The 23,503-nt window shown below is 41.7% G+C and overlaps 2 protein-coding genes across 2 annotated transcripts; both read right to left on the reverse strand.

The window, feature by feature from the left end:
- Window positions 1–11,517: 11,517 nt before the first annotated feature.
- Window positions 11,518–17,016, reverse strand: LOC103918048 (chymotrypsin-like elastase family member 2A). The gene is given in 8 exon segments (XM_009325286.1): window positions 11,518–11,682; window positions 11,824–11,969; window positions 12,666–12,802; window positions 14,089–14,132; window positions 14,134–14,233; window positions 15,226–15,322; window positions 15,904–16,053; window positions 16,950–17,016. Coding segments are annotated over 8 exon segments (906 nt in total).
- Window positions 17,017–18,826: 1,810 nt separating this feature from the next.
- Window positions 18,827–23,490, reverse strand: KIAA2013 (KIAA2013 ortholog; the record flags this gene model as incomplete). Its single annotated transcript, XM_009325287.1, has 3 exons — window positions 18,827–19,853; window positions 21,375–22,228; window positions 23,007–23,490. Coding segments are annotated over 3 exons (1,377 nt in total), but the record flags the coding sequence as incomplete, so codon positions are not given.
- Between the last annotated feature and the right edge of the window lie 13 nt (window positions 23,491–23,503).

Here is a 23,503-nt window from a genome sequence, read left to right on the forward strand (position 1 = left end):
TGTTGAGAGGACCGGGACAACTTATTTTCCAGACTCTGCATCCCATGTAACTCAGCAGTATCACTGGTGCAGGATGGCTAAAATAATTCGTATGATCTTTATGAAAATGAGGTGTTACCTTTGAGTGATACTCAGGGAAGGCTATGGAGAAACTGACTTTGTATGTCAAACTCAAAAATGGAAACTGTTTTTATCCCTACAGGATTTGCCTAGTCGAAGGTATATCTCTGTGCCTTTGGCTAGGTTGAAATCCACTACCCCATCATAGAGTAAACTTGGGACTTTGTGTTAGTCTGATCCAGACCGAGGTTTTTAGTCCAGAAAATGTTTTATCTTACCATAAGGCAGTCTCAGAGTTAGGCCAGCCAACCTGGTACAGCCTCAGCCTTCATCCACTCCAAGTCTTGTTGTATGTTAGGCATAGACAACACAAAAATCTTTGGAAACCAAGCCACCATATCAAAGCGTCAGCCATATGCATAGAAAGCAGCTCATCGCTTCTTCCTTCCTCTCTGGAAAAAGGGATTGTTCAGAGTTGAACCAAAGCATGTTTCGTTAATAAACACTAATTGCCATCTATCATCAAGCACACAGGGCCATTTTCTACTGTTTTCTAAATTAAAAATCCACACTGAAGCCTCTGAAGAGATGAAGATCAGAACAGGCTCAATTTTCCATGCAAATAATTTGTCTCTGATGTTGACCCAGGATTTTCATAACAATTAGAGACAGCGTGGGGCTCCTGTGGCTCTGAACTGCCCTGCGGTACCCAGCTGTCCCTCTCCCTCTCCCCAGTGGTGTCCCTTTCATGCCTGCTTGTGAGGGCATATGTGCACCTGAGACATTTTCCTTCACTGACTTGAAAGTCATGGCTCTTCAATACCATTTAGCTCTGTTCCCCCTTTCCTGGTTGTTTGGGTTTGGTTTTTTTTTTTCACATTTGATCCCATTTGCTGAGTACTGACAGGAACCAGATTAAAGGATTCCAGCCTTTCAGTATCCATACTGGGCATCAGCCTAGATTTATATGTGTTTCTGAGTACATGTGATTGTGTGTTTGTTTAATGCTGTGTGAGCATGCCTGTGCAGCTTCCACACATCTCCAGTAATACCATCATCAAGCATTTAAAAAAAACAACACGCCATCATCCCCTTGCATTCAAGAGGCTGACTTTAAAAAGAGTTATTTTTTTTGAAGTGTTTGATTTGTATTCCTCATGGATTTCTGTGGTGCAGCTTGCTGTAATACGATTTACATTTGTTTTCTTTGGTGTGAAAGTATCAGAGTAACTTACTGGCTACCTTAATGGGAAAATCTTAACCACATGCTTGCAGGTATCTTTTAACAGAAATGAAATTGTATTTGCACCCATGTAAATATTCCATATAGAAAAGTTCTGAGATCTGGGAAGGTGGGAAGGGAAGTTGTGCCTTGAGATGGGCAAAATATCTTGTTAGGTTTTTATAAGTTGTGAGACTGGAGTAACCATTGTGATGATTGAAGCAAAACCCTGCATGAGTTGAACCACTGAATTTGATTGAGAAAATTCTTGCTTGAAGTGGTGAATACATTTTTAGAACACCTGATCTTGATTCATAAGACACTAGTGATAGAGTTAGTTCTGTGGTTCATTCTTTTTCATGTAGAAACATGCGTATTACATTATCGTGAATATTTCAGCCTCCAACTTTGGCTTACTTATCCAAAGCAAGATAGCAAGACCAAATAGTTCTTTGGCTGACCTTCAGAGATCCCCAGCCCTTGAGAGCAAGTTGACCTCATCACCTCAGCCTAAGCTTGCTTTACATATAACCACACAGACATTCCTACAGTGACTTTCTCTGAGCTGACTGAAAGGAGCAGCTCTTGGCTTTCATTCTGTAAGGAGACAACATATATGAGGTTTTTCAGTTGTTCTTATTAGCCAAGTTAATGCAGGTACCCTGACCAGCTTCCTTTGAAGGTCATAAAGCTACTTTTATTTGGGGGGGGGGGGATGGATTAAAAACAAAGACCATTGCAGCTTTCCAAGCTTGACTTCCTCTTAAATACATACCTTTATTTTTGTTGCCTTTTGCAACCATTAAGCACTGCCTTGCCTTACTTAAAAAGAACTTTAATCTGCTAAGATCTTTCTCTTATGCAGTAGTAATGCTCTACATGAACCTGTTGATCGGGAGAGGAGACAGGGCAAACTCCAACAAGGAAAGAAAAGCAAATTACAATTTGATGGGAGAAATAGCTTGTCTTTCTAATGTCTTCCATAGAGCTAGACTGCATCTTTGTCTCACCATCTACTCTCTTGGTGACTGGATAAGGGAAAAAATACACATATGGAGAGGAGATTCCTCTGTAGTGGAGAAGAGCTGGAAAGAAAAGTGCTGCAGAGACTTAATAGAAGTAATTTAATATTGTTCCCACTTCATTTGTCTCTCTGAAACAATGATCAAAAAGAGTTATTTACCTGTCCTTTTCTCCATCAGGGTCTCACTACTCCATCTCCTACTATCTACAGTTATACATGCCTTGCAAGTGATAGTTTACTGGAGAGATGTACAGGCTAGCTTGAAATAAGCTGGCTCGGGTTCTGAAAGTGTCCTCACTATGTCCGGACTTTAATGGTTAGATTCTGTGTCACCTACCAATATAAATCTAGAATAGCTTTACTGGCGTGAAAGGAGTCACATTGCTGTACATCTTTTATCTACCATTCGTGCTCCTGATGGAACTCCACCTGCACTTTTGTAGCTTCTCCTTGTTTAGAGACACCTTTCTAAACTTCTGTTGGTGTTTTAGGTTCCCAAGTAAACTTACTAGTTAAATATGTGAATTATGGCTAAGAACAAAAAGATAATGTTATTTAAAAGGAACGTGTGTGTGCCTGGGGCAGTCCAGTCATTTCTTATCCTGTCACATCTCATCTACAAAGCCTGGGAGAAACTCATTTTTCCACATTGCTTTAATAACATGGTCTCCAAGCTGTGCCCTATGTTCTAAACTGGCACCTTTCTCACCTTCCCTCAAAGCAGGTGAGCCCAATGAAGTGAGGTTCTCCTGGAGGCTCTGGTGGGAGATTTGATGAAAGCTGTTCCTCTGCTTCTGGCTCGTGCCATGGGTGGCACTCTCGGGGGTCCAGGCTGGTCTGGCACTCCCTTGAGTGTGACTGTCAGGGCTCAGCTCATCCCAGGGCATTGCAGGGCTCTGCTCAGCCAGTGCTGCTCCCACAGCGCCTGCACTACACTATTGATAGAGAGGAACATACATCAGAGCTTGTATTTGTACACAACAGAGCCCTCTACTTGCTGGCCAAAGATGCAAGTTCTACATGTCTTAGCCCTTAGTGAATGGCTCATTATCTAGGAAGTCTCACCCTGCTAAATGTTCACCTCCTTACTTGTTGGACAGACCCCTGGCTACTTTCCATCTTCTTTTTCTTGGAGATTGCTGGATTCCAGTGACACACCAGGCTGTCATTTTGGACACTGTAGTTCTTGTTACCAAGAAGCCAGTAGGTTTTCATTTTCCCTTTGCCCTGGGACAAGAAAGAGGAGAGAGCAGAAAACAGCTATTTTCATGGGATATAAATCAGAGCAGAGAATCACTATGGCCAGGGCTGTATGTGGTATTTGTATTTGTACTGCATTTATTATCTCTCCTTCTCTCATAAGTGGTTGCTGTTTTGGGGAAGAATTGTAATTTATATGCAGTTTGGGTGCTAATAATTATTTCAGTTCAGAAAAAGGCCTTGCTGGTCACTGGCAGTATTGCTAGGGGTTTAAAATCAGCCTTATGCCTGTGTGTCTTTGTAACTGAGTCCTAATACTTTCACCCATATTCACCTGGTTCCGTGCAGATGCAGACATAGCAGCTGTATTTCAAAGCACACAGTAACAATTTTGCATCGATTAGGAGGAGTAATGTATAGCCACTTCCAACTAAATTAGCCAAAGAATGTTGGGGCCACAGTTAAAAATTGACTTGCAATTCACAGAAGAGCAATGGCCAAATCTATCATATCTCCTTCCCATCTCATTAAATTCCTTTACTGTTGCAAAATTACAGAAAAGCTGTTACCTTGACTTCAATTTCTCCTCTCGGTTCAATTTCATATGCATCATCTGTGAGAAGGGCATCATATGTAGCAGAACTGATATGGATCTTCTGTGCTAGGATTCAGAACAGAGCATTAGAAATGAATGATTTCCCTATACCCAGAGACCTCCTGCATTTATCAGCCCAGTGTTTCCACCTCCTCTTTGGAAAATGTCAGGTTGAGGAAGAAGCACAAAGAAGGGGAAGATGCCTTAAACATTGGTTGAGGACTTTGTGACACTGGACACAGATGTCAGCTAAAACATAGCAGCAGCTCAGCAGGTTGACTGACCCACTGATGACTGTGCAGTGCTGCACTGGGTATCTGCACAACAGCACTGTACAGCAGTGAAAATGTGTGGTATTGGTAGAAAAGGCAGCATAAAAGGCTGGACCAAGAAAACATGCACTGCCCTCTTCTATGTAGTCATGGTGTTTCTACCTAATGCCTTTGTGTTAGTCCTTAAAATCAAACTCTGCTTACCTTGTGCTATTTGGCTTTTGTCATCCTTTTTCTCCTCTTATTTCCAATTGCTTTCCAGAAACGACATAAGGGATGCAACTCTGCTTGCCCACGGGAATACACGAGAGTTTCTCTTGCTTATTTGATAACTAATGTTTGTACAGGGATAGTGGGGACTGCAGGTCATGCATGTGCTGGGTCTTTAGAGCTATGGTAATTAGTTCTCTAGCCTGGGACGTGCTACAGAGAATGCTTCTTCTCTTGTATGAACCTCATTTCACACTTGGCCACGCCCGACGTGAAGGGGGTGTTAGGGGTTGTCCTTTCACTGCAGTACCTAAGAGACGTAGAGTGCAGGTGTGAGCCTGACTGGTGCATAAGGAATGCACAGATTGTGCCCGAGTCACTTACGCAAGCTGGTGGACTCCATGCGGGAGGCTGTGTTTACAGTGTCCCCAAAAAGGCAATACCGAGGCATTTTGTACCCCACAACTCCAGCTACACAGGGTCCTGAGAAAATACAAGGCAGAGAGACCCCAGTAAGAAACAAGTAGAAAAAGTTCAGGGAGACGCCACAACCTTTGCTAGTCACTCTGGATCCTCAGAGAGCAATGGGAATTGGGAATACTCAGTGGATCTAGGGCCTGGCTGCACAGTACTGACTTAGGGAGAGAAGTCACAATTTGATTAGCTGTAGCCAATTGGTGCTGACATCAGGGGAAGATGCACTTTGCCAATACTAAATGGTTTCACAGCCCTTTCCACACTGATGCAAGCAAAAGTCATTTCACCCCACTGTTACTGCTGGAACCGGGAGAAATACTCATCCCAGGATCGTGTGGAGAGTCAATGGCTCGTACAGAAATGCCGAGTTCTTTTCTCCTCACACAATTGGAGTGTGTCCTATTCTCTTTTTCTCATGCCTGCACCTCAGCCCACGTACCTGTGTGTATCCCAGCCCGCAGCTGCAGTTTTCCCATTGGCATATGAGGGATCACAACCTGACGAACTGCTGCCACCAGATCCAGAGACATTTTGGCAATCTCATCAGCATGTTTGGTGCCATTCCTCTCTGGCAGGCCGCTCACTACCATGTAGGCATCACCAATGGTTTCCACCTGATGGGAAAGGGCATGTGTCACTAACTGGCAGGCACCAAGCTTTTCTTTCAAAAGGAGATCAGAATAAAATATATCTATCTCAGCTATCCACCACTTGCCAAGCTGCGGTGTAGTCCCTGTGCAATGGCAGGTCTTGGATTTCATGGCTTTTGGCCAGCTGGCCTGGTGTATTTGATATTCACTAGGGAACAAAGTAAGAAAGATTTCAGCAACTTCCAGATTCCTTGTCTGCAGGTTTGTACTCACCTTGTAAACATCGTAAGACTCAATCCTGCTGTCAAAGCAGACGTACAGATTGTTGAGCATCTCAACAACTTGCAAGGGAGTACAGGAGGCAGCAATGCTTGTGAACCCCACAATGTCCGAGAAAAAGATAGTCACCTGTCACAGGGAGAAGGAAAGTGTGAAGCCAAGGTCTCCAGGCAACAGTGGCAGAGCCTTTGAAGAGTTTGGGGATTTGTGAATTTCTGAGCAGACCAGCCTAAGGCACAGGCTGAGCATAGAACCAGTGTTGCAGAACTGACTAGATACAATCCTAAATTAACAAGCTCTGGCTCTGAATTGTTCTCTATTACTTTGACAGATAAAATTATTTTTATCTCCAAAGTTTATTATCTGTGCTTCTCTGAATACCTTGTGCTAGATGGGAGACTGAAAGTCAAATGCTTTGAATCTTGCGAGCAGTGATCAACAAACTTCTTATTGAAGTAGGGCCTGATTTTTCTTTTAAAGCTATTTAAACTGTGGTAGAGATCAAAACTATGTATCTGAACAAACCGTGAAATAAAAACACAACTGCTGTCTCTGCTCTTGTTGAATTAGGAAATATTAACTGGATTTTATTTCTCTTCAAGTTATGTTTCTTTGTTATGATCAAGTAATTGAGAAATTCACTTTTAAAAAAATCAAATTTATAGAAGAAAGAATAGAAACCATAATAACTGAATTGAGGAAGGGAAATGTGTGTTATAGCTGTTGGCAAAGAATTAAGTGTTTCTTCTCTGTGCTGCCTGAACTTTGTCAGTGTTTAAACTAAAATCGTTCTTTTATTTGTCCTTGGTAATACCAATTAAGCGAGAAGAGCCACCTTTTCACTCCCTGCCTTGGTTCAGCTACTTTTGATGTCATGACTATTATGAATTATAATTAATTGTGCAATTACAGGTTGCTGTTTCGATAATGACACCTACAAATTAAATGCAAACATTTATTATTGTGTTTCACAGCTGAAAGTAACGGAGCATCCAGGGGAAAAAGAGTGACTAGAATTGCAATTACTTTAGCATGAGGATTTTGGCTGTGGGCTATGCAGTACAGCTGCTAAATTCAGCATTTGACAAGCAGCGTGCATGCTGTGAGGCAGAGCTGCAAATAATGGGGGCCTGGCCAAACTCTGCCCTTGTTTTTAAATCGACAGGCTTCGTTACAGTTACACGCTTGAGGCTACGAGATCATCCATCCCTCTCATCCTTCTGTAAGTCCCATGCTCTCCTTTCAGTTATGTTTATGGAATCATACTGACAAGAACAGACAGGATTTGCCCTATGTTGTTTTTTTATGATTCTTCCCATTTTACAAGGAGGAAACTCCGTTCTTGCTCTTTATGTACTCGTGATCTAATGATGCTGGCTGGCTCTCATGAGTAGGCTCTTAAACCCAAAGATGACAACTTGCCAATATCGAATCTTTGCCATCTAAAGCTACGCTTCTGGAAATTTCAGCTCTTCTTCCTTCCCCATCAGCCTAAGTGCTTCATGGCACATTGCACAGCTCTTTCCAAAACCCATCGTGAATATTTGGATTTCCATCCACACTCAACTATGGGTGCAAAACCACGTTCCTCAAAATGGTGGCAAGGTAGGTGCTTTTTTAGGTGAATACTTTTCTATCCTTGGTGACAGCATCCTTTCTATTTGCTAACCTGATCATAGTTTTCTGCCTCAACTTTTTGGCATTTCCTTAGCTGCTTGGCCACAGATTTTGGCAACATCTGGTGTAAGAGGTCCTCAGCTAGCCGCCTCTCCCTTTTCAAGTCCTCTGTCTTTTCCTTGAGGTTCCTGGCATAATTGTGTATCCAATCTGTCATTTGCTTGAAGGACATCAGGATTATGGGGTAAATGAGGCAGGCTATCACTAACAGCCCAATCTTAAGGCTCATTGTGGACAGGATTTCTTTAGATTTCTTGATGAGCTTTTCCTGTCCCTTCTCCAGTAGACAGCTCTGTACATAATGCAGTCCCTTTACCAAGGCTTCAATGGACACAAATTCCTCTGAGCCCAGGAATGGGATGAAAAAAGACATTCCTTCATAGTGAGTGAAATGAAGTGATAGATTGACATTATCCATCCAGCACTTATGTACACTCTCTGATGAGAAGATAGCATAGTTCAGAATGGCAAAAAATTGATGCAATGTTGTTTGAAAGCTTGTAGATGCTGGCATTAAATGAGCTTTAAGCATGGCTTCTCTTATTTGAAGGATGAGTTTAAAAGCTACTATGTCTGCCCAGTCAGGATTGTATCTCATAGCTTTGAGGTCTTCATGGGGACTACTAAAATGCTCCAGCAGTTCAGAGATCACTCTGGATAGCACTTGGCTGGCTTCAGTATCCCCTGTGCTATTTAATTTTTGTCTCATGGCAATGATGTAAAATCTACAAGTGGAGATTTTCTCCTTCTTGCATTGGCAGTTCTCACAATACAGTTCTGCTTCACTTGCCTTGCAAAAGGAGTTTAAATTCCCCAATAGCTGAGCATGAAATGATCTCTTCCTCTTGTCTGCTGCTGGGAACAGCCAGCTGTGCCTTTCTTCCTGCAGGAGATAGATGAAGCGAACAGCCCAAAGGTTTTCACAGGAGGCAAGTTCCTGAAGGGCTTTCCCTGTGTTTCTCCATATTTCCAAGCTGTTGCTCAAATCAAAAGAAATGGCTCCAAGGAGGCTGCAGAGGGAGACCGTGCATGCTGTCAAAATCCTTAGAACTGTTTTTCTACCACCAGCATTGGAGGGGGGACAACATCTGAAAAAAGGAAAAGGGGAAAAAAAAAAAAAAAAATGGGGATATCTGATCCCTGGGGTGTTTCTTGCAGCTCCTGAAAATGTAACTGGAGCTAGTAGTGATATTTAACAATTCACATGCGTTCTGAAACTAAGTACAGGGATCATGCATTAGCTGAATGTTATTGAAAGACATATTTTATTATATTTTGTTCCACCTGACATTTTATTTTAAAAGAAAAGGTGTAGTAAAGAGACCGTTTCCATGACACATGCAGAGTTGCAAAAACATATGAATGAAATCATACAGTTTTTCTGTGAGTATTAAGACTGATAAAATCATTTGCTGTAGGTTTTATTCTCTGTGGTACTTCTATCGAAACCTTAAAAAAGCCCATGAAAAGATGGGTTACTTATTTCAGTGATCACAAACTAGAACTGTTGAATTTTTTTAATCAAACTTTTAGCATTTGTTCTTAATGGGAATTTCCAGATGATTAATAATTTGTGTTGATATGTTCAAATGAGCTCAGATATTTCCACAATATTGTCTAAATATTTCAAAAGGAAAATTAATAAAATTTCAGTCTTGTTTCAGTTTTTACAGAAGCATATACATACCCAATTTTTACTGTTTGAGCTTCATGATTACCTTTTCTGTCCTCTTTCATGCTGCACAGAATTGACATCCATGCTCCATACAGAAAAGTAACCTCTAACGATTTTCATTTTAGAGCTATTAATCAATCATTTACAATTTCACGTTAATGATACTCATGAAAACAACTCAGGACGTTATGCTGAAGCTGGTGACTCTTAGATAACTGGGCAACCCGTATCTCCACTGATAAAGAACAAACCAGGGGACTAGGTTGCTGATCAGTCTGTTTGGCTCAGTCTTTTTTTTTTTTTTCCCCTCAACATAGTAGAGGTGATTGAAAAAAGCCCTCCTCAGATCCCCTGCTCTTTCAGATAGGTGAAATTACATTTTTAATAAGATAAATAAAAACCCAATAAAGCCTGCTATTTCTCAGCAGAGCCTGATAGTAGGCAAAACAAGTATCCTGCTGGGCTCTTCACAGCACAATGGTGGTCAATGGTTGTAAAGTAGAAGAAAAGTAATAAAAGTACAGTCCCCAAAGATGATAAACAGCCATGTTTTCTCTTATTTATTTAATACAATTTATGTTTGTTTATTTTCAATCCAAAGGTAACAACTGCAAAATATCTGACTGAAAGGAACCGCAAACCTAGCAAAATTTATCTCTGAATTCAAATGCATTTCTGTTCTTGCAACGAACTTCCAGTCTTTTCCTTACTCTATCTACTGCTTACCTTTGAGTCGCTTGTCCTCGGTTTTTCATCAATCGTTTCACTTTTAAATCCGCCAAAATATGTGTCGGGAGGGAGAAGAAAAACACAACAAAAATCCACCTTGATTTTATACTACCTACCTTTTATTACAATGAAAGAAATATAAATAGGGACTTTAATGTAGTACCAGGCTAAAAGGTGGTGATTCTGCTTGTGCTTTGCAAAAAATCCTTATTTGTGTCTGTGTGTCAGCTGACAGCGATAGTTCAGAGGTCTTCACCTGGCATCTGAATGACTTAAAAACGAGCAATGGGGACGTGAAGGAGATAGGTCTGCAGAGACGCTGCCGGCACTCGCTGCAGGATTTTATCCTTCCCCTTGCTAAGTCCCAAGATCTCAGGGTGTTAAAAACCTCGCTGTAAAAGCATTTTGCAGCGCTCTCACACTCACCTGCATGGACCTGCTTGCACCCGTGCTGCCTTCCCGCTGGGCATTGCCACTGCTTGCTCTGGTGAGTCCCGCTTGCAGACTTAGGGGTCCTGACAGCTGCCTGCCTGCTGCCTTCAGCCCTGCCAGTGCCTCGCTTTCTCACCCCCTACCCCCGGAGTTGTTCCTGTGGCTCTCTAACTCTTCCTACTGCCCAGCCTCTTTACAAGCAGGCTCACATCTTCCCGCAGGTGAGGGTAGCAAGCTCCAGCCCAAGGCAGGGGAAAGGCTGTAAAAGGTCTCCAGCATTATCACTAAATACACGCGCTGGTCCTGACAATACACAGGAAGAAGTGACAGGGACACAGGTTTTTCTTTCATCTTGTGAAAAATAGTTTATTGCAGTATGGTTAGCTATAATACTTGTGGTGTTAAAAGCGCAATTTCCCAGCTCTTTGTGATCAAAGGTGTCATGATTATGACTGTTCAAACTGTTTTCCTTCTTGGCATCTATCATCTAGTTTTCTTTGGATTAGTTGGTTGCCATAACCTACAAAAATGTAAAACAAGTGAAAAATCAGATCATGAGACCCAGGAATTTGTGAATAGTTTATGTTGCATCCAAGATGCAGGATTTAAATAACTGAAATAAGATTTTTGCTTCTCAGTCACTTTTTAGATTAAAGTTTATATTAAATTAAAAAACAATTGATGTTCCAGACTTGAGCAGCGTGCGCTGCCTTCTGGGTTGCAATTGCAACAGTCAGTGTTATTGATGAATACAAATTTGAGGAATCACTTCTGAAGTCATACCAGTAAAATCTTTAATGACTGTAAATATAGCTCTAGTATAAAGGGAGAATGCATTCCTAAATATAAAGACTTAATTAAAAGTGAAAATAATTTGGATAACTATTTAAGAAGAGGATACTTTATTTTTGCTGCAGAGACTGCTTTTGCACTGGTAAGGGCTTCTCTACAGAGGTTACTTGTATGTAAGGTAGCATTTGAATCAAAAGTGATACAGCTCCCTGAGTAGGTGGCAGAAATCTCAACCAGAGAGAACCTCAGAAATAGCTAAGTGTCTATTCTCTAGCAGCAATACCTAGAACCTTTCCTGCTGGATCCAGCTATTGTAAGCAGAGACCCAAGTGAAGACAGAAGGCTTGTGATAATAGTTGCAGCCAAAAGCAGAGCCAAAGCTGATGATACCATGCACTTCCCACCTGCCATCAGCACCTTGGCAGTTCAGTGGGCCACCAGAGTCCCCCTGGGAGGAAGGGGGGACACAGTTAATGGCAGTCGTAGTGTGAATAGCTCCTCCTCTTTTTTTTTTTTTTCAAGCTTTCTTTCCCATCAGACCTGTTTGTGTCTGAAACCAAGCCCTAAGAGTGGTGTTCTCTGGACTCACATTACAACTGGAGGGGACTCCATCCCCACCAGCGCAAACCGTGGTGGGTTTCACTGTGCTTCCCCACCAGCTAGGCTTGGAACAAGTTGCATAATCCACCACCGGCAAAAGGCCTTGCTGCAGGTCCTCTGGAAGAGCTCCATTTGCTGGGAGGGAATAGAAACAAAAGGGTCATGGTACCAGCTGGCACTGAAGAAACAACAAAACTGCATTGTTAAGTTTCTCTCAGGATCTGGGTATTATCCCTCCAGGTAAAAAACTCCATAGGGGCTGCATTAAAGGAGAAGCTGTATAATCCATTCCTTAGCTCCATTCTTTAATATATTAAAAAAAAAAAAGCCTTAACTTACTAATAATTTGCATTCCATTTAAAAATGTCTCATTGTTAGAGAAATAAAGGGCTGCTTTTTGTTCAGGAGTTTGCAATTTACTTATCACTCTAGGAATTGCCTCTTGAGCCGAGCTGACATTTCTGCTGAAGCCTCTGAGATTTTCTTCACTTTACATCTATTCCCTTCTGTGTCTTTTCAGTTATTCAGCGGGGTATGTTAAAATTAGCAAATTCACCAGTCTGCACACTGTTAACATTTGTGTTACAATGGCTTCTAAAAGCTTAGTACAGGGCCCTCTAGTGCATTACTAGCCCCATGACAAGCAAAATAAACTTGAAAGGCAGGGAAAAATCATACTGTGTGAGTGAAGTGGGGCCTGATAAACTACATCACTACACTGAGGTTGAGGGGATCTTGAGCACCATCAACAGGCTTTTTCCATCAATCTCAAAGGAAAAGGCAATACTGAAAGATTTTGCTCCACAATTTTGCAGATGTCCAGGTACTTACTCTGCAGTCTTCCTCATCCTGTCACATAGCAGGCAGTGCTGGGTGATAGGATGCTTTGTGCAGGGAGGAGGCAGGCCAGCTTAATGTGGTCACTTAAGGTGACATGTTCAGGGAGTTTGATCAAAGCAATGTCATACCTGTGGTCATATGCACACATTTGAGAGTGGGGAAGAGAAATGGAAGGGGTGAAGAGGTTTGCAAATAGATTAAGACACAGTAGCGTGAATACTCAGCAGTTATACAGCACTTGGCCTATTTAAAAGAGATGCAAGGGAGCAAGGAGGCCAGTACATAAGAAGTAAAGATTCCTCCACCCTCAAAGCAATGGGGAAATCCATGGTCTGGAAGACTAATCCCTTGCCCTGGTTTCGGCTGGGATGGGGTTCATTTTCTTCCTAGTAGCTGGTACAGTGCTGTGTTTTGGATTTAGCATGAGAATAATGTCGATAACACACCAATGTTTTAGTTGTTGCTGAGCAGTGCTTACACTAGTCGAGGACTTTTCAGCTTCCCATGCTCTACCGACTGAGCAGGCTGGAGGTGCACAAGAAGCTGGGAGGGGGCACAGCCAGGACAGCTGACCCAAACTGGCCAAAGGGATATTCCATACCATACGACGTCATGCTCAGTACATAAACTGGGGAAAGCTGGCCAGGGGGACCACTGCTCAGGGACTCGGGGACTGGCTGGGCATCGGTCGGTGAGTGGTGAGCAACTGCATTGTGCATCACTTGCTTTGTATATTCTTTTATTATTATTATTATTATTATTTTACTTCTATTTCAAATTACTAAACTGTTCTTATCTCAACCCATGAGTTTTCTCACTTTTACTCTCCCCCATCCCACCGGGGCAGAACTGTCCACTTCCCTGCTGGCAGCTTTCTGGAAATTGCCTTTTGTAAGTTCTTTTCAGCAAAACCAAGCATGTGTTAGGACTAACTCCAAGGACCTGGAAACTGAGGGGATTTCTTTGCTAATACCCTTAGCCTGCAGCAGGACATAGGAGTCCTTCAGCAGCAAAGATACTAATACCATTGATCAATAATACTCTGTTTATGCTGTTTGTAGGAGGGCTTCAAAGAGTGTTTTGTAAATTAATTCATTCCCTTCCACTCTATGAAATAAATCATTGCATAGAACAGCTTCCCATCCAAGCATGAACATGCAAAATGGCATCTGAAAACACAATTAATCAATAAGCAATTAATATTGAAAGTTCTTTATGTTGAGGGGGAAAGGTACAAACTGGAGACTCAACTCTCATCTATGAGCAAACATTTAGAAGTACCACTGTAAGCTGTAACGGGAGGCTCTAAACATATATGCATTTAGCTGCCACAACTCAGGGTGGGTGGGATTCAGGCAGTTTGATTTTTTTGCTCTGCATCAAGTAACTGAAAAAATACTTGCCACCAACTTACCCGTTTGCAACATTCTGTGGATCCCAGGTCTCACTGAAAATGTTTTGGTTTTTTTTTTTTTTTTTCTGGAGGAAGTGCAATTGATCCTTCTTCCACAGCTGCTAGGTTGTTTTTTCCAAGAAGTACTCGATATTTCCTAGAAGAACTGGGCAAGAAAATGAGTAACACTCAGTTATGCAGCTGCTGGTTTGCTGCTTAGGCATCTGCATCTTTGCCACCTGAGATACTCAGTACGAATATCCTTAAGATCTCACATCACATGCATCATTTGTCTGGAGCTGAACCAACGTCTGACTGATTTGCTAAGCAGAAAGCATTGTGTGCTAGGCTTAATAATCATTTCATCTCCAAGCCTTCCTGTCAACTCCTGCTTAAGGCTTCATTAACAGACTCAAGATGCCTCCAACCTTTGCAGGATTCAGCTCGTATTCTTCAGTGAAGTAAACAATTTGGGCTGCTTTTTTGACAGCAATAAACAGCTTCACTGATAAACAGCTATGTGATAGGTATAATACGTAGGATTTATAACAACAACATGCAGCCAATCCTTCTTGTTTCATATTACGGCATTTTCTACAACTTAGTGTTACAATAACCAAGAACTGTATGTACATATTCAAGGACATATGCTACCAAACCAAAATAGGGTTGTCTTTGTGGAAACAGTTTTGATGATGAAAGGGCATAGCTGTACCTGATCATTTCTTTGTTATACTGCCCCATAATATGAAGAGCTTACTGAAAATGACTGGTATATTCAAAGCATTTGTAATTATTTCTTCAGAGAGTGGATTCATTAGTTAATCTATGGATCTCACTGCCACATATATTATAGAAACAGGCAACACAGCTGAATTTTAATAGCAACTTGAAAATATAATGAAGTTTGTAGTTATTTACAGAAAATGAAGAGTATATAATTCAGGTAATTGTATGAGGCATTTTTTCCTCTCTACTTTTATTTTAAGAAAATTAAAAGGTATCATTCTTCTGACCTATTAGTTATAATCAAAAGATATGATGTGAAACTCGGAGCTCTTAATTGGGAAAGGGAGAACTGGCATTAATACAGTTTTGCTTCATCTATCTCTGGTCATGCACTACTTCCTGCGTACAGACTTCAACTCCATTATTTACCCGATGCAGCGTGCAGCTGTCATCACCCAGTTGGTTGCAATGAGGGTTCCTCCACAGGTGTGATACCATTTGCCATTTGAACTGTATTGATGGAGGCCTAGGATCAACATAACAAGTAAGGCTCAGATTTTTGCTTACTGATTTTTCATTGTCGCGCTTTCTTCCTGCACCCAGAACACAACTTACTGCTGGAAGATGGTGGGAGGCTTTTAAGCAACAAGTTTCCAACTCCTGGCCACAGAAAAGATTTTCCTCCTTCCCTATCATCCAAAAGCTTCTTTTTTTTTTTTTTAATGTTGTTTCTTCCAAAGCTCTCACTAAGTCTGACCTAAATAGAGCATTTCATTTGCTTCAGAAATGTATTTTTTAACTCCATGTACAACTATGCTCCCGTAGGCATTGCATGCTCCACTGAATTTCACAGTCGTCTTGCTTAAATACGGGCTGGTCCCCAAGACTACTGAAAGAACATGAAAGCCTGCATAACCAGCAACAGGTGGCACATTCGGAGCTTTCTTAAAAAGATTGGAAACTTTGGGATTGATCAGAATGTAATATTCAAAACCTAAGACATGACAGGCAAGATGCATCAAATGTAATATAGGACCTGGTTTTGTTCAGCCACGTTGTGTAAGGGTAGCACAACCCTAACTGTTCCAGGGAAAGCTCAAAAATGACTAACCTGCCAGGGCCAGCTGTAAAGTCTTGCGTCTTCACCTCCAAGAACTCTAGATACAGTGGGTGGGTGGGCAGGAACCCCGCAGCCAAAGGCTAGAAGACATACAAAATAGGATGTGTGTTTTAAAAGTAGGAGGTTTAAAAATGTCTCTAAGAGAGGTTGATTTTTTAAAATATAGACTGCGTTTGTACAGAACATTGCAAGGTACAAATATAGGCTGTGATTTAATGTGATACAAGTGAAGATACAGCCATCGGTCAAAACTGACCAATGTTATATAAAGCCTGTTTGAACGGTTTCATTTTTCTGACAGATAATAAAATCAAGCTGGCTTAAAACAAATTCTCATGTGTCAGCTGAGATGCAGCTCTTAGCCAATGCAACAATTTGATGTGGATTAACTGTATTTCAGTGTATTCAAGCTAAGTAAAGTAACTTTGGATTTGCTAAAGGCTGAGAGCAGTAATGCTAATCGTGCCCTTGTAATAAGAACGGAATAGCAAAGCACCTAGTTACTGTTTTGAGAGAACTTTTTCATTAACTGCCTATGCTGCATCTCATATGCCTATGCTCTCATTTCATACATATGAAAACCTGTATCTTCTTTTCTAGATCAAGTTGCATGTGTTTTAGCATGCCATACTACTTCAATAAAACAAACTGTAATCACTTTGAAGTGGAAGATGTTTCAAGCAATACAAAGAACCAGCTGTCCGTGGTGACGGAGAAACACTGGTGTAGCGTGGTGAGCCAGACTTAATTTCTTTCCTATTTACCTTTAATTGTTAGATCAGTAGCACATCCCTGGAAGATAATAGGGTTCCTGTAGCATTGCAAATGAGCATTTTTACACCCCAAATCAGCATGCTGACCCGTGGTATTATGCAGTGTGAGCTTGTTAATGAAAAAGGTTAAACCTTTTTCACCAATAGGACAAACCAGACAAGAGCAGGCATTTAGACCACTACAGAGCTGCTGCCACAAAAGAAAGTGTCCTAATTAATTACTGGACATTTGAGATCAGTGACTTGATATCAATACTTACCCTTGTGTCTATTTCTTCCTTTTTTTCTTCTACTACGGGAATTTTCCATCCTCTGACACGTTTCCATCCGCCTACCCTTCACCTGAAAACTGTTACTGGTTATTTAAAAAACAAACATCTCTATCCCATAAGCCAGGTCACGCATAGGGAGCAAACTTACTAGAATGGAAACAAATATCATAATGCCAGTTTTGTAATGAGAGTTGCATTGTACATACAGACCAAACTAGAGGTTTCAGAAAAGCTGAAATCTATTGTTTAATGTCAGTATTAACAAGCAGCAAAATCCCTGATTTTCATAGCTTCCATTCAGCAGTAGGTACTGATTTGGATGAAAGATGCCTGGAGCACACATGTGGAAGGCAGAAGTATATAATGCTTTGCTGTTTTGTCTGCTTCTCAAGAATGTATTATCCTACCCAAACAATAGCACTTGAGAAAGCTGCATTCTGAATTTCAAATGGAATCAACCAAACTCTGTTCTGGCATCTTGTACTTATTATCTGACAAAAGCATAAATCAGGATTAACTGAGTGCAGAATTGAGATTCTAAAAATTTTTTTCATTAATTAGTTGGCTCTCTTCTTAATGTCTGAATTTACAAGCTAAACAACATACTGTGCTTTTCAGTTTAACTTCCATGCCACTATCATTTTCATTGAATACCAACTAACAATTAAGTATAAATTTTGGATGATCAGTTACTGTTTCAACTTTCCTGTTTTATCGGTGTGCTTGTAAACATGGAATTTTGTTTAGTTTTTTAAGCATTTCTGCAATCATTTCACAAATAGCCTTCTGCTATCTTGCACACTGTAGAGAAACCCTATTCTTTCTTTTTCCCTTTCTTCTTTGTGAAGGAATCCTGAAACAGTTCGTTTATTATATGGGGGAAGGCTCGTAAGAATCATCATATTTTTAATGTAAAACACTCTCAAAGCTTTTTGTTTTGTTTTGTTCCACTCCTCCTGCTTTATGTAACGATTGTTTATCCATCTTTTTCAGGTCTAGTCTAAATAGGCTGAAGTATCTTTCTTGGACTCAGTGGGCATCATACTGTTGGCAGTTCTGCAAGTGAACATCAAAAGGCTCAGCCTCCAGCTGATACCATCGTGGCTTGGAAACAGCTCCCTAGAAGCTCTTATCATCTTCGTGCCATATGTTTCACAGAAACTGAGCAGCTCATGGAACTTCAGTAAGAAACAGCAGGAACTTCTGGTACGTTCTGTTAAAGCGTAATAGCTAGTATCTCTTTCAATACAGCATAATTAGTGTACAATTTATAAGGTACTCCATTGCTTCACTATCCTTAGTCTAGTCCCTTTTAGGGTAGTAACAATGCTAGACCTACTTTTCTGAGGGAGGTTTTTCATCTGAAACTAGGCAGTAACCTATTTAAAAATTCAAAGTTAAATCCTGCCCTAGCTTTTCATTGGGAGCACCAAATGTGCCAAATTCATTACTTGCTCAATGGCCATTAAATCTGCTACTTGATTGTGCCCCAAGTTCGTTTCTGTGTGTTACTAAAACTAAAGCTTGGCCTGCATGCCTCAAGGTAGAACAAGGTTACACAGAGCCAGGGAAATGGAGATTAGCACCACCCTGTGTGTTTCAGTCTCTTATCGTGCCTTCCAAATGTGTGTTTCAGTCTCTTATCGTGCCTTCCAAATTGTCTGTTCCCAGCTTAGACCCATTTATGTATTATTTTCCACACTGTATTTCCTTTTCATCCAAGCACTTTTGTAGTCAATATGGGCCACAGATGTAGCATAAGGCTCTGCTTGTTTTAACTGGGTGGGGAGCAAGGGGAGGAGAGAATGCAGACAAAAAAAAAGAAAAAAAGAAAAAAAGAAAATAGAACCACACTCTGGTGATCAGATTAGACTGAAAGATATTTATTTAGAAACAACAGCTTTGGTATTTTAAAACCAAACAATCTTTAAATCACTAGAAAGTGGGATGTCTCCCCCCATAGCCAAAACAAATCAATGCACAAAGTCTCAATATGCTTAGAATAGGAAACCTGCAGATCAGCGTTTCCAAGTGTAAATCCAGAAAACAATTTCATTAAATTGGTTTTGCACTCTACAATCATAAAGGCTGAAAAACCTGTTACCAGCACTTAGATATCTACAGTTCAATTGACTGACTTGTTACTGAAGTGGAGGCAAAATTATTAACATCCTCCCCCTCCCCCCCAAGCAATAAATTAAAAAAATGTATACCAGAAAGGAGGTTACACTGAAGTTTTCTAGTTAAGTTAACTCTCTGAAGGGAACCATCATTCTTTATTTTCCCGTAAAATTAAAAAACAAATCAAAATATCAAAGGACTTCATATATCTTCAAGTATTTTCACCAAATGGATTACTCTTAGGGAATTAACAGCTTACAAGGAAAAGGAAACATCTATTACAGAAGCTTCTGGGATAAACTCTTGAATAACCACACCTTCCAAGTCTCAGATTCCTCTCTTAACAAGGCACAAAAGGATTGTTGCTTTCAAAAGGTCCTTGTTCTCAGCTGCAAAATTGTCAGATGTCTTGTGCAAATGGAGGCTGAAAGCAGGACTAAGTTCACTTGGACACTGGGATGTTCCCATTCAATTAATGAAATGGGGTGTTACTTCAACACCGTTAATCTTGCTTACTGCTACAGAGATTTTGAGCTTCAGGTGGCTTCCACTTCATCCCTGTTTCTGGAATCAAGTTCTGCATCATCTTCATTTTAAGTAGGTCCAATTAAGACGAGGCAACAGACTTGTTTGCTGTACACTGCAAGGCTTTTTGCAGTGTCAAGAAGGAAGAGGTGTTATGTCAGCCCTGGTGTGTAGCTGTGAAGCTTCTCGGCGTTTCAGAGACTAGTGTCAGGGACAGTTACCTGTAGTAATGGTTAACAAGTCATTCTGTAAAAGGCAGAAGGCAAGTCTTGTAGATGTCAAAGGCAACCAGACAGACAGCAGTGAAAAAAGGACATAATTTTATAATTTCAAGGACACATTTCAGGATGCATGTCAGGGTGCAGGTGTGTACACAATAATTGAAATTACTTCCTGACCGCTTCCTCCTTTTGCACTAAGGTTTTGATCATGATCATAGGCTTATAACTGCAGTTGTCTTTAATATACATATCTATCCTACCTCTTCCTAGGTTAGTTTGTCTAGCCACAAGCACCTTCTACTCTCATTCTTTCAATGGATGACAGGTATTCAGACCTGATTGGGATCAGGCCTGATCTCCAGTGCTCAATATTACAGAGCCAGTGAGCTGAGAGGGAAATTGCCAACTGACTTTAAACACCCTTTATGTACTGTCAAGTTTAGTCCAGTACCATCTGTCCAGCCTTAGCTATCCAAAATTGAATTTGCTTTTATTAATTTGGAAAAACAGGGCAATCTAAAGCTAGAACTTTTCCTCTGACAGCACTATTTAACTATGTCCTTTTTTACTTCCTTTTTTTTTTTTTTTTTTTTAAAACACAAGCTACATTTAATTCTCTTCAGCCCTAAGGAGGGATGCCTCTGAACTATATGGCTAGCTCTCTGAACTGTATAGCTAGCTCACACAGCAAATCCAGTCTCATCTTTTATTTCCACTCCGTATCAACACGCAACCAGAAAGTACCAGTACTAAGAACAGAAATCACTGTCTATTGTCTATTCTGTGCTAAGTTTTTACTAGCAACTAAGTTTTCTAAGGCAACTCAAACCAAGAATTTCAAATCCTTTACACCAAAGTGAGATGCAGTAGAGCTTGAAGTCAGAACCTCTAACTCACAGTAAAAATCACTCAGTACTTTTCTTAACACAGCTATGTATTTTGTCTGAATGAGAGAAACACTAGCTCAGCACTTTCCCAGAATGATGGTGGTAAACGTGGTTTGATGGAGGACTGCACAGTGTCTATAAATCTATGAACATTTACTAGTAGTCCCAACAAGTCAGCACCTTGATCTAAGAACACTAGCTTGCATTTATGTGTTCTTGTATGACACATCACACATTCAAACCAGGCAGACAAGTGTGCACGTCTCCCACACAGTAGTAAAGTATAGCAGCTCTCTCACAAGCATTCCGGTACTGCATAACAAGAAACATAATCTCGTGACACAGCTGCAACCGTTGGCTTAAAAACAAGCAATGTCCTACACCAGTGTGTGGAAAAAGGACAGAAAAAGCTGTGTCTGCCTTGATCTGCAGCCTTACAACTGTTTAACAACAATGGATTTATCTTTTCTAATGTTTGCGAGCCCTACTGCTCCAATCCCTGCCCTAATCTACTTCTTGCAAGAAGAGGTCACAGATCACTTCTTGCAAGAGAGACTGAAAATCCTCACAGTCCAAGACAGAACCTCCCTAGGCACAGCTGACAGAAAATCAGGTTGACAACACTCAGTGGACAGCAGCCAAAAGCAGCAGCCTTATACCTTACTCCTGAAGAGCGGCTTGGCTCCTGGCCCGCAATATTCGTTGTAGATGAGTTTGAACAGAAACAAGTGAAACAGTGTGATTAAGGAGGCCACGCTGAACCAGAACAGGAAGGGTAAGCCTGGGTATTGCTTGGCCATATGTTCCTCATGAGCCAGAATAGCTTTTAGATGGAGTGTGTGCCTCAGGTCCTGCAAGTGGATCAAATCTGTTGATATATAAAGCAGTGGTGTGATGGGTTGAGTCACCATGACGGGGAACGTATGACCTCGTGCCTCTGAGGTCAGCTCCACAGGCTCATTCATACAGCCTGCCTCACACGCATATAGTCTAACTGGCTTGTCTTGGAATTTCACAGACACGTGCAAGAAGGGCTTTCCTTCAGCATCCAGCAGAACAGCTAGATTAATCAAGTCCTTATTGTAATGGATCCCACGTAAGGAATAGCTGTTATGAAGTACATCGGGGTCAGCCTGAAACTGAAGATGGTTTTCTGTGAACTGCAGACCCCCAAAACTAAGCACCATTCCCTGCATAAGTCCATGGACTCCAGCTGCCACAAGACCCTTGCATCCCCGTTTCTGGAGAGTGAGCTTCCACAGGTCTGAGAGTTGCAAGATCTGGGCGACACTGGTCAGCTTTGCTGGCCACAGGTTCTCTGCATGCATGGTCGCGTGGCCACTGAAGCAGTGGTCAGCATAGTTCAAGCTGGCTTCCATTTTTTCTCTGTCCTCACCACTAATGAGTGGATCTAGCAGAGGAGCTGGCATGCTTGACAGCACATAGTAGAGGGTCATGTTAACAGTCTCACTGGATGGTGTATGCGAATCTGTGATCTTTCTCATTTCAACCCCTGTAATAGAAGAAAACAACCAAGAGTCAAGAGGCTCACACATGAATATGACAGTAACTAGGAGAAAAAAAAGATCAAATGTGCATGTCGTCTTTCAATACACAGGCATTCTTTAGAACATCTAAGAAACCTTTGCCTATGAAACACTGAAGTGAAATGTTTCCTTCTATTTTCTTAGACGCTCTCTCTGCTACTTGGAGTTTGAACACCAAGCTCCCACTAAAGGCAAAGCTAGTTTGATATACAGATGCCTTATGGAGCTGTCACCGTGACTCTACCAGAATGATCTGTCAAAGGAACATCTATCTACTGGCTATAAAATAGCAAGTTCTACATTACTTGGGCAGCTACCCTTTCATGCAAGGCCGTGAAAATCTTATTTTAAGAAAAAGCATCCTTGTAGGACAGTCCTTAACTTCCACGAAGAAATCTGTCCTTTATACTGTCACTAGAAGTCAACTCTATTTCCAACTTAGAGCTGATATGCTGGGCAAATCAGTAAAGTTCCTGAAGACGTGAAAGCCCTGCACATGCAGAGTTTGATTAGAAATGTTCTTCTATCGTTTCCTTTATGCAGTAAGGAATATTCCACTTCTGTCAAGTTTGCTGGGTTCCGAACCAGGAATGCTGTTTTACTATCCCACAACATGCCTTCTGGCCCCCGAGAGAAACCTGTCAGGAAGAGTGGAGCCTCTGGAGACCTTACAGCAACCAGGTCACTGAGCTTCCAGCTGCCCTCTAAAGCAACCCTTTGGAAGTTGAGCATCACTTTCCTTACCTGAAATGAACAGGTCTGACCAGGTCTGTTGGTGCTCCTGGAAAAGATCTTCCACCCCCATCTGCATCACCTCCAGCATCTCTTTCTTGGCCGACTCCCTCAGCTTGCTGAAGGTCTCCTCCAGCCTGGAGACCTCGATGGGCTCTGAGGTGTACACCACGGAGAGCACGGTTTCGTCAAAGTGGGATTTGGGTGCGACCTGCACCCGGCTCACGAGCTTCTTGGCAGCCACCACCATAAGCACCACCTTGGGGCTCCCGGCCAGTAGCAGGCGACCGGAGGAGAGCAGGAACTGCCGCTCCTCCACCTTCTCCAGGCTGCTGGCAAAGCGGCTGCCCAGCGAGGGCGCAGAAGCTGGGGCCGAGGCCTCGAACGCGGCCACCCGCTCGGGGGGGGTGGCAATGCGGATCCGCTGCAGGTAGAGATGCGGCCGGCTCCGGTGGGCCACCACCTCCTCCCGCACCGTCACGCAGTCCCCGGCGCCCGCCCCGGTCCCC

This window comes from Pygoscelis adeliae, unplaced genomic scaffold, assembly GCF_000699105.1.
Source record: "Pygoscelis adeliae isolate BGI_AS28 unplaced genomic scaffold, ASM69910v1 Scaffold36, whole genome shotgun sequence".
Taxonomy (NCBI): domain Eukaryota; kingdom Metazoa; phylum Chordata; class Aves; order Sphenisciformes; family Spheniscidae; genus Pygoscelis; species Pygoscelis adeliae.